The sequence below is a fragment of the Saccostrea cucullata genome, unplaced genomic scaffold (assembly GCF_032062105.1).
Source record: "Saccostrea cucullata isolate Sc308-1 unplaced genomic scaffold, CSIRO_AGI_Scuc_v1 ctg6458, whole genome shotgun sequence".
NCBI classification, from domain to species: Eukaryota; Metazoa; Mollusca; class Bivalvia; order Ostreida; family Ostreidae; genus Saccostrea; species Saccostrea cuccullata.
Window position 1 is genome coordinate 30,301 of NW_026930130.1, and position 11,170 is coordinate 41,470.

Below are 11,170 nucleotides of genomic sequence, written 5' to 3' on the forward strand. Positions count from 1 at the left end.
CCCTGGTGCATTATATGTAATTATAGTTTACATGTAAATTTTATTTCATTTATTTAGGGGTTTTGAATAGCTGTGCTCATTTTTTTTGCTTAAATTTTGAGATTTTTGGTCTTTAACTGACTTTGAAAACATCATATTCTTTCTGTAATTTACTTCCTCCTGATGCTGTTCATAAAGTTTATACAGTTTTTTCCTTTTAATTACTCTAGTATTTCTATATTTTTTTGATTTCTGATATATTTTTTGCCTTTCATAAGTATTTTGAATATTTTTCAGAGATTGACTAACCCTCCCCCCTCTGGGATGGGGGCACCCACACCAGCACATAAGACCTTGATGGATTCCCCCGGGCCGTTATTTGTACTGTGAGCTGCACTGTGCGCCCGACCGTGGAAGTTGCGTGCGAAAGTGACATTCTTAGGCAGTGAGCGCCTTAGACGCCTGTTGAAGCTCTCCACTTTCTGTGTATTGGTATTAAGAATGGACTTGTCTAGGACTGACGGGGCAAGCCGCCTGTTGACGCAGGTCTGGAGAATCCTTGCATTGGCCCTGGAGTATGGAATTTTGAAGTTTCCATCAAGGTAAGCACTTTTAGTGAGCCAATTTCTCTTTCCACCCTTGCATACTAAAGAGTGTTTTTTGCACAAAGCATGTTCACCCATGTAGCAGCAAATTATTGCATCACTCACATAAGAGAGTTGCTTCTTAATTTTGCTTGCATGACCTGTGCATTTAATTTGAGCTTGGTTTATCTCACCAGTGCATCTGTCTGTAAAATCTATAGCAAAGTTATGCAGCAGTTTGGTTCTTTCAGCTTTAGTACTTTTGGGCATAATTTTCTGTAAAGATTCATCTTTCTTAATGGCCTTTCTGACATTTTCAGCAAGGTGCCGAGTGTCGACAAAATGTCGCGGTTCGTCCGATAGTTTGCCCTCCGCATACAAAGACTCTGCGGCCTTGAATATTGTACTATCGGGGTCAGATGTAATGTCCTTGACATTTAAATCATTCTTGAGAAGGTCTTGTATGCCCTCTTTGGCCCATGTGAATTCGTCACCAATGTTTTGTGTCATGGGTATATTTGCCCCACATGTCTGCTCAGTGCACACATGGCTTGGATTGTTCTTGAGGTGCTGACCCTCGGGACATATCTTGTTTTTGGTCACTAGGGATATTATCTCGTGACTACTGGTCACATCTTCTGCAAGAGAGAAGACGGTCTGGGTAGCAGGCTGGAAGGGGGTTTCCCCCACCCCAGAGTAGAGAGGGTTATTATACATCCCATCGCACTGTATTCCTATGTTATTTGGGTTTGGTGCCCCCCGCAATTTATTAATATTAACTAATTTCTTGCATCTTTCCTTCATATCACATTTATTAAGGGTGACTACTTTTTGCATGACGGTGTTACTTGTCTTTTGTAGTGAAGACTCGGCTGGAGGTGGAGTGTTGGTGGCCATAAAAATTTTGCGCAGAGATGAACTGCCAATCGGGGTTTGACTTAGACCTACTTGAAGGCCATAGTTGACTGTTGCGGGTTTCCTTCCCCTTGAGTTAGTTTGCACTTCCTCATAGAGGTTGTGCATTTCGGACACATAAGGGCACCTGCTGCATTTTAGCCGAAGTCGAGTACCCAGGCCACGCCTGTCCTCGGAGTCCATGTCCCAGGTCAGTCTGCCATCACAGCCAGGATTGGTCCGCCCATGTTCTTTAAAGGCTGTATTGAACATCTCGCTCGTCTTTCCGAGATGGACCAGTCTGTGGGAGTCTGTATCACAGCTGCTGAAACCAGTTTTGTACCTGATCACTTCCTAGCCAGGTAAGTTCATTTTCAGAAATTAGAGTTACTCCCCTTAGTCTATACTTGTTTTCAGAATTGAGACAAAAGACTCATCACAGTCTAAAGAATCTGCTTTTGTAACTTTTTTCCTCAAATAAATGTTCAGTTTTAAAGATTGTTACTATAATTTAGAGAATTAATTAATTTTGAGTTAATTAAGCTTATTAATCTGACAGGATCTTAGGTATACCCCTAATTTCAGGAAAACTGGCCTTATATGGGCCTTTTATAATAAGTAGAAAAGTTATTTACTAATTAATTTAGTTAAATTGTATCATTTATTAAATTTCAATAAATTTTAAAGAACTAGAGTCGTTACCCCATGTTTTCGGCCTGCGTCAAAACCTCAGGATTCTCCTTCTGTTTCAGGGGTCTTGGCCGCAGCAACCGGTGGCACCCAGGCCGCAGCATCATTTCCTGCTCCTCACTCACAGAGGGTGGATGTCTGACCAGTTCCAGGGTTTCCCGGTCTACTCTTGTGAATGGTGCAGGTGAGTTTTCTTCTTTTTTAAGTAATTTTCCTTTGTTGTGAGGCACATTTTTTTGTTTAAAACAGTAATTATTCCCTTTTTTAAATCTCCCCATCTTTGAAAAATGACCTAAAGTTTTACTATGGATACTCTGTCTGAAGTGAAATTCACTTGTGATGTGCTTTTTCCATTGCTCTATCAGCATCATGTCAAGTTAATGTGTTATCGTGCAATAATTTATTATCATGATAGGAATTAGCCAGCAACCCTCACTGCAAAATGTAGGTGTATTGAAGGGGGTAGTGACAGTTTTACTGCCATAGAGAAACAACAGTTCTAGATCAAATTACTTCTCATCTCTTTTGATAACCTTCTCTTAATTGGCCGTCAGCTGCTTAGTGATTTCATTTTGAATTGTAAAATTAAATACATGTTTAAGACATTTTTTCTCAATAATTTGTGATTTTTAGGCCATTTTTTTAAAACCGGGTACAATATACCCGGAATGTGAAAATTACATGTAATCCCTCAAAGTCTCTTCAAAACATAAGAAATAACACTTTTAGTCAGTTAATTACATATTTTATTTGAATAAGCACTGTAAAAGTCAATACGAAGTTCACTTTTCAATACGTCTTCATATCACAGTTGCAGTCATTCTTTATAGGGGGTACATTAAATAGACAGTCATAATTTACATGTTTTTTCATGTAATTTCTTCATATTACATATTTTACATGTACAATATACATGTTATCTAAAAATGTCAAAATGGCCACTTTTTCACTTTGTTATCCTTTTGGTTATAGGAAAAACACCAGAATTGCCTAGGTACAGGGGGCCGCCATTTTGGACACCCAACATTGAGCGGAGGAGAAAAGCTGACAGGAGTCCTGATTGGTCATTAACCGAAAATCTTTGTGGTGGAATTTGACAGTGAAATATAAGTGACAAAAATGAGATGTGACTTATTAGAATATGTAAAAGGATATAGGACTTATAAAGGAAGACTTGAGATGAGGGGTGATATTTTACTGGACACTTTCATTCAGTGCGGATCTACACCAGTTGGAAACGGGCCAAAATTCAAAGGAAAAACGCCGCGGCAGTGTATATTTTTCGTGGTGGAATTTTGAAGAAGAGGTGTTGGACTTTGCTTTAAAGTGACTGATTTTTTTAAAATTGATTAAATAAATAAGTGACAGTGATTGGAATTTGTATGGAAGTCTATGGGAAAACATTTAGTGGTGTTTGTCCATAAACAAAGTTTTCTCCAATCTCGTCATGTGTATCGGACATCGGTAGAGGCACATAAAATTGAACTCGGTCATCGGTAGATATAATCAATCCGAATTCAAGAGCAAAAATATATTTAAAAAAAAAGAAAGAAATTCATGATAAATTCACAACAAATCTCAAAAGGGAGTAAATGATTCATCTAGATAATTATCACATATTCAGTGGGTACCGTCCGTATAAAACTTATAAAATATACCTTCCGGAATTTTCCAGCCTCCATTTATGTACTACATGTACATTACCAGTGACGTCACTGGAAAGAGAAGTCTGACGTCTGCAAGTTCTAGGGCCTAGCTAAAGGTGAGGAATGCATAAAATCAACAATTATTTAATTATTTTATGACTGTGTGTTGCATGTAAACTAAGGGGGGTGGTTTTTTTTTTCAGTGTATTACATAATGGAGACTTGGGTTACCAAAAACAGAAAATATTGACCATGTTGAGGCAGTGAGCTGTCTTGGTCAGCACCCAGGTGTATCCATCAACACGGGCACGTTACATCTAAATGAAGGTGAAGTTTAAAAGTACTGTTATAACAATTAAGTATTTATTTAAAATGTTTTTTAACCTAACAAATAAGATGCAATAAAAAAGAAACAACATACAACTAGTATTTGATGTAAAGTTCCACTCCCTGAATTTATTTCTTTTTACAGTATTTATCGATAAAACATCACATTAGATGGTAAATGACATTAATATCTTTGAGTGCAATAATGGTGTAACAGTTTTGTTTTTACATATCTGCCCTTTTAATCCTTATGAATATAAATTGTGTTTGAGATTGAGAATTTATATGTGATTTTAGACATGCATTCCAGGATGGTGACTGAAGCTCATCTTTGTAAACACCTAAATGCCTAGAATGGACTCCAAAACAGATTCTTAAAGTTTAACCAGTATTATCTTGAATATGCAGTAATACTTTTAATTATAAAGGAATCAGATTTTCTGATCATATTGCTTTTAGACTTGCAAATACTACATGTAACTTGAAGCTTTTCATGTAAAATTTGAAATGCAATCAAGTTTGACGAATTTCACACCACTAAGAGTTATCTCCCCTTGTCGGCATAACTCTCATTTTTCCCACTTTGTCCATTGTAAGTTACCTGTTATTATTTTCAATCTTCAAACGTTATTGGACTATTTAGATCTGTACTGGTACATGTATTGCCGAAGTTTGGGGCAACATGAAAATCTTAATGAACGATATTCAATTATTCATTACAGATTTTATTTTTAAGATACTGACCAATAAATTTGGAAAGGTTACAGAGGGAAAAACAGGGCCTTATGCTGGATTGACCCCGCAACGGGGAATAACTTTTGTAAATTTAATGTGAAAGTTGTCTATTTTTTTTAACATATATTTTTTTTTAACCTCAAGGACAAAAAGTATACACTTGGAACACACACAAAAACAGATGAGTTCATGCCAAGCTAAAGATTAATGCAGATGGTAAGTTCAATTTTTCATTTTGTAACTCTTCTGGTTTTATCCAGATCGGACCTTACATATAATTAAGTCAGCTTCAGTATATAATAGAAGAATATGGAGATAACGAACAGTATTCAATCTCAAAGTCCATAAAACTATACAAAATAAGAGCAGAGCAAACACGGACCCCCGAAACATCAGAGGTGGGATCAGGTGCCATAATAAAACAACTATTTACTTACTATTCGGAAAATAGCTTGTTTATCATCTCCCTCAACAGCAAACTATTTCTCTCAGCTGCATCTTGGGGAATAGTTGTTGTCTTGGGGGACGATAAACTAGCTTTTGTCCTTATAGCCAGTAAATAGGTGTACATGAACACTGTTTTTAGCTCCTCTGAGCCAAAGGCTCAAAGAGCTAATGCTATGGCCATTTGTGCGGTGTGCATAAACTTTTTAGAATGTGGGCCATAACTCAAGATCCCCTTGGACAATCATTGTCAAATTTTCACAGAGCATCCTTGGTCCAAGGGCTACCATTTATACTAAAATTAGGGTTTGGACCCTTATGCAATGGGAGATAAACAGGAAGATAAAACCAAAAGAAGTCTGTATTGGCCTAGAATTGTTAAACTTTGTGAGTTGAGGCATCTAGGGTTTTTGGAAAATGTCGACCAAAAAGTAGGTCACCATGACCTACTTATGGTATTTTATAGCTCTATTGAAATATCTTCAGTCCTAACTGGCTATGAATCATTATGGAACTTTCTTGGTTGATGTATTTTGGGTCTTATAAACATGGAGGCTTCAAATACTAGTAATAGATTGTACAATTTATTAGAAGAGCAATTCAAGGCCCTTGGGTTTCCAGTTGTCCATCGTCATACACTGTGCTCTGTCTGGTAAAATTTTAGCATTTACAGCATCCTCCCAACACTGCCACCCAAACTAAGGGGGGGTTAACCGGGTACCCATCAAAATTATTCAAAATTGTATTTTTTTGATTGGACATCAAGCAAACTATTAGCAAGATTTTAATAAGCATTGAGTCTTACTAAAATTATGAAATTCATATAGCCCCAGGGTAGGTGGATCAGATGTAAAGGCACAGCTTTATTAATTAATCATAAACTGAAAATGCATTGATTCATTGAAAATCTATAGAATGCTCCTAAGTTGAAAGCAAAAAGACTAAGTTCATGACAATGAGGAATAAGTTTTATACCCCTGTAATCAAAGATTCTGGGGTACATCTATATAGCTTTTGCCCTGTCTGTCTGTCTGCAAAATTTTTTCACATTGGCCATATTATTTTAGTGGGTGAAAGTATGGCCTTCATATTTCACAGACCTGGGTATTCATTGTGACAATACTTTTGTATTGGTACACCAAATTAACCTTTAGAATTGAACTTGGATTGTGACTAACTTAAGTTTTAAGAAAGTTTCATAACTTGAATCTTGGCCATAACTTTTGAACAGTTGGTGCAAGGGCTCTCATACTTCACTTGTATATTTACTGTGACAAGACCTTTCAATGGGTATAAATTAAAATATTTGACCTTGAACTTCTAGTTTAACCCACTGTTTAAAAAAATTTATAACTTTGATCATAACTTTTGAGCTGGTAGTAGTAGGGCTTTCATATTTCACAGATTTATTCTTTGTGACAAGTCCTTCCTTGGATGTCAACAATTTGACCTTGACTTTGGAGTTTGACTTACACTTGGGAAACTTTAACCATAAGCTGGCATATGGGGTATTAGTATGTACAAACACATTTTTTTTTCCGAGTTCACGCACAAATCAATGCTATGTAATGAATTTTAGATAAGAGAATTACAAGGTAAATATTCGAGGATATAGTGAAAAAAATAGTTTAAAAGATCATGGTTATGAATACTAAAAAATTAATTATTTAGTATTTATATTTAAGTTATACAGTGAATCAACCAGGATTAATATCAGGATAATAATAATGTTCAGGGGAAAAAATGGGTTTTTCCCTTATTCCATGCATCTAATATTTTCTTTTTCTTTACAGGCAAAAGAGAACTGGAGAAAAATGAATTGATGTTAATTAACATACTCTACACTAAATTTGGTTTAATTCTAAGTATGTCTTTTGTTGTGATTGCTTCAAGAGCAATTAAGGATCAGGAAATTTAAAGTGAAGGATAACCAGAAAGTGGATCATTCAACAGATGAAAAGAAAATATGCCTTTGAGGGAAATTATGTCAAATGCATGAATTGAATATCTAAATTTCACGTAATTTTTGTTTCACCAACATTTACAATATGTGAAAAAAATGTTCAAAACATGTGTTTAACCATGGTTTGACACATTTTTGTATGGTATTCATACATTTACTATATGAGCAGTGCAAATAATAAACCCATTAAACATGTTATGAGAAACATATGTTACATACACGTTGCACATACGTTATTCATATGTGAAACGTATGAATAACATACGTGTGCAATATATGTGTAACGTATGGTGGGCAATACGTACGTTTAACATATGTGACACACATGATATTCACACGTGTGAAAACGTATGTATAACATACGTGGTATCTTTTTCATGGAAAACGTACGTGAAGTCACGTACGTGTCACATACGTTTAACATACGTGAAACGTACGTGGCACAATTAGCTGTGTAGCGTTTATCAGACATATAATTTATTGAAATTAAAAAAGAATATATTTCTAACCATGCTTGCGTTAACATTGAATTATCTCAAAATAGTACATTTTGAACTTCAACCAGTTAAATGAAATCTATTTTTATCTATGTTTATTATTATACATTTAATTCAATCGTAACGGAAGTTGACAAAGATTAGTCCCTAGAAACAGAAATTCATGGTAACAGTAAGTGTTTAACTTAAACGTCACTATTCATTATAGGTATAAATTTACTTTTATCATTTAGATTCACCCTAAAAGAGTACAGTAGAGTACAGTTAATAAATTTTAATTATCTTTATAAATATTTTACTTTCGTTTTAAAATATTGATTAGGCAAGTTGAAATATACTCTTCCCTACAAACAGAGATTAGTTATTATAGTAGAAGTATAACCCAAACTCGGTGTTTAAAGGTTTGAGGGATAAAACAGTTGCAGTGTTTTTGTTTTAGAATCTTGCATTAAGTTTATAATTCAAGTACTGATCATGTGCGTCACATCTTAAAAAAATATTTTTCTTTCGTTTTGAAATATACTTCACAAAAGGCAATACATGATATTATTATTAACACGGATCAATTTTTAAAGTTCCTCTTCTAATTATATGCAATTCATATTGTATTTACAATTATTTGTCCTTGGTACAACCTGCAAAAGGAAATCCATAATCGGCGCAACTAGGGTATATGGATACGTAGTCCCAGTAAAAATGCCTTCATACGCCAAATTTGACGGGTTGACAAGTCGACTGGTAGACTGGCTGACGGGTTTACAGGTCGACTGGTTGACAGGTCGACTGTTTGACAGGTCGACGGGTTGACCCCAAGGTGGGATAGAGGAATAGCCTCAATGTATTATGTTTGATAACTAACCCTGATTTCTCAAGTGGGTTCTGGAACTAACCCTTATCTCTCAGGCGGATTCGATAACTAATCCTGACCTCTCATGTGGATTCGAGAACTAACTTTAATCTCTCAAGTGGGTTTGAAACTAACCCTAAACACTTAAGTAGATTTGAAACTAAATCTAATCTCTCGGTAAGGGGGGGGGGGGGGGGTAAGTACTAAACCTTATCTCTTAGCCTGGTTTAAATACTAACCCTTATCTCTCAATTAGATTTAAAAACTAACCCTATTATCTCAGATGGATTCGAAAATAAATAAGAGGTGTTAATACCCATTCTCTGTAACCACTTAAACTTTTGTGGCACGCATAGTCACAGATTTTTTTCAATTTTGGCTGGAAAGTACCACCTCATAAACTACTTCGAAAAATATAGTTGGATCATATGAATGTTGGGTAGTTACCATGGAAACGGTGTCTAAAGTTGATTTTTTCTGAAAAAATGCAATATTTGGGAAAGTTTTTTAATGAAATGCGGCTACTTCAATTCATGTTACTAACAAAAATAAGAAATATAACATCTAATTTTAAAAGGCATGTTAAAACCTTGTTGGTATTCTCTCTATAAATATGAGAAATATTTGATTAAAATAGCTGACATTAACTTTGAAACTGAATTATCTCCCTTTGATAATTGTGGAGCTCTTTAAAAAGATTAAAAAAAATCATTGTACAAAAATGACTGGAAGTTGTTTACGTATAATCTTCACTCATTATTTGACAGACTACACCCCAATTAATACAACACTTAAGCTGTAAGCCAGGCTAGCTTAGTGGGAGCAGCTGGCATTTATTTAATAACAATTCATAACAAACAGGCATACATTTTGTGTATGTGAACAATGAAGTACTGCAATGTTTTGGTTAACTATGTGTTACATGCTATGCCTTATACCCCTATCAAAGACATTAAAAACCGCCCAGGAAAAACCATAGACGAGTAACTATGGAAACCTGTGTCCGTCGCTATGTAAATAATGCCTCAAGGGAGAATGCCGGACGTGCATTCGGAGCAGTACTTGGTATGCATAAACACCGTTTATGTACATGTACAATAAAGCAAAATCAAAATATATGACAATATTACATTATATAATATATTACATATAACAACATATGAATATAGATAAAAAAACTCAGCAAAAACACGTGTGTGTTCTGCGGAGCACTGACTTAGAATGATCCAACACCTCACAAAATACCACCTTCTCATTGGCCTTCCTTTAGCCACGCCTACCATAAACAGGCATTTCCAATAAAATACGTTCCAATCATACAATGTTTTCCCGCTATACTACGAAACGCGGGAAAACTTTAGTATAATCTTCACTCATTATTTGACAGACTACACCCCAAATAATACAACACTTAAGCTGTAAGCCAGGCTAGCTTAGAATATCAAGTTCAAAAGTTAGAGCGTGAAAAAATATAACTTTCAGATATCAAATTTATAAATTACATCTGAAAAATATAATGATGAACAAGCAAATGTTAGATAATACCGCCCCCCCTTTTTTTTTTTATTAATTTAAAATGTTCTTTCCAAACTGACATTAACATATAGCTGTCTTTTGTCGAATCCAACAGTCTTTAAATGGGGGACGTGGTCGAATTGCTCGTTGTAACGTTAACGCCTGCGCCCATAAAATATATGCCAATGTTATAATATTTTCAAAGGGCTTGTTGATGCAGATTCACAAACAATCACTGTTTCACTTTCTTGTCTGTCCTGTTCATTTATAATTTTACGTATGAACGCTTTTGATGCATATATATCTGCTAAGATTACGCCAGAAGCGACATAATGATCTGAACTCGTCGATATCTTAATCATCTTGCATTTGTTGATCTGTCTGAAACTCCACAAAATATTTTTACAAATGGAATGATCGTTAGGATCCGAGTTTCCTGGAATGAATCGCTTAGACCCGAGTATCACAGAATGTAGTGCACTCACTTGATGACACAGTCGCACAAATCACAAATTTGATTTTATTATTATTATTATTATTATTTTTTTTTTCTTCACATTTCCTCGTTTCTCTCGATAATCACACAACTAGCTTCTATATTAGGACGACATTCTCTTTATCTTCTGAATCCACGCTGATTTTACCGCCATTTCCATGATCTTGTCCAAAGTTATGTCTGCAAAAACAAGTTATGCGTAAAACGAAATACTACATTTCATAAAAAATCTAAGAAGAATCATCATATCTTGTGTCCACCATAAATACCTTGCCCACTTTTGAATTATCAAATACATTACATGTTATTGTAATTTTTTTTTTTTTTTTAAACAAAATATTGTCGTTTGACTTCCTTTATTTATTTATTTATTTATTTATTTTTTTTAAAATAAGAAACAGACTTACTGGAAACATTAAAGCACTCTTTCTGATACTAAACCTTGTTGGAGACACTAATCAGTTATTAATAAGCTATACATTCTCTAAATATATTATTTCTACTAGTGCCTTGACATGACAATTTTTATTTTATCGTTTTGTTTTTTTTTTTT

At 34.9% G+C, this 11,170-nt stretch overlaps 2 protein-coding genes and 1 long non-coding RNA gene across 4 annotated transcripts; 2 read left to right on the plus strand and 1 right to left on the minus strand.

Annotated features, from left to right (window-relative positions):
- Positions 1–272: 272 nt before the first annotated feature.
- Positions 273–1,663, minus strand: LOC134282986 (uncharacterized). Its single transcript, XM_062765411.1, has one exon. The coding sequence runs from the start codon at positions 1,659–1,661 to the stop codon at positions 273–275; it is 1,389 nt and encodes a 462-aa protein (XP_062621395.1). The 5' UTR covers positions 1,662–1,663.
- LOC134282985 (uncharacterized) lies at positions 1,527–3,573 on the plus strand. The gene is made up of 3 exons (XM_062765410.1): positions 1,527–1,819; positions 2,210–2,331; positions 3,120–3,573. Exons 1-3 carry the CDS (start codon positions 1,704–1,706, stop codon positions 3,242–3,244), a joined length of 363 nt encoding a protein of 120 aa, XP_062621394.1. The 5' UTR covers positions 1,527–1,703; the 3' UTR covers positions 3,245–3,573.
- Positions 3,574–3,613: 40 nt separating this feature from the next.
- LOC134282983 (uncharacterized) lies at positions 3,614–7,109 on the plus strand. Of its 2 annotated transcripts, XR_009995401.1 has the most exons (4): positions 3,614–3,909; positions 3,997–4,120; positions 5,000–5,071; positions 7,093–7,109. It is a non-coding gene; the product is annotated as an uncharacterized LOC134282983 (long non-coding RNA). The 2 variants fall into 2 exon arrangements; XR_009995400.1 differs by lacking the exon at positions 7,093–7,109 and having other exon boundaries at positions 5,000–5,272.
- Positions 7,110–11,170: the final 4,061 nt, after the last annotated feature.

What these genes read in the sequence shown, in the direction of transcription:
- LOC134282986 (XM_062765411.1), bottom strand. Translation starts at nt 1,661, where the DNA reads ATGGACTCCGAGGACAGGCGTGGCCTGGGTACTCGACTTCGGCTAAAA.
- LOC134282985 (XM_062765410.1), top strand. Translation starts at nt 1,704, where the DNA reads ATGTTCTTTAAAGGCTGTATTGAACATCTCGCTCGTCTTTCCGAGATG. An exon ending in CCTGATCACTTCCTAGCCAG is followed by an intron (nt 1,820 to 2,209) that starts GTAAGTTCATTT and finishes CTTCTGTTTCAG; the next exon opens with GGGTCTTGGCCGCAGCAACC. An exon ending in TACTCTTGTGAATGGTGCAG is followed by an intron (nt 2,332 to 3,119) that starts GTGAGTTTTCTT and finishes TTTTGGTTATAG; the next exon opens with GAAAAACACCAGAATTGCCT.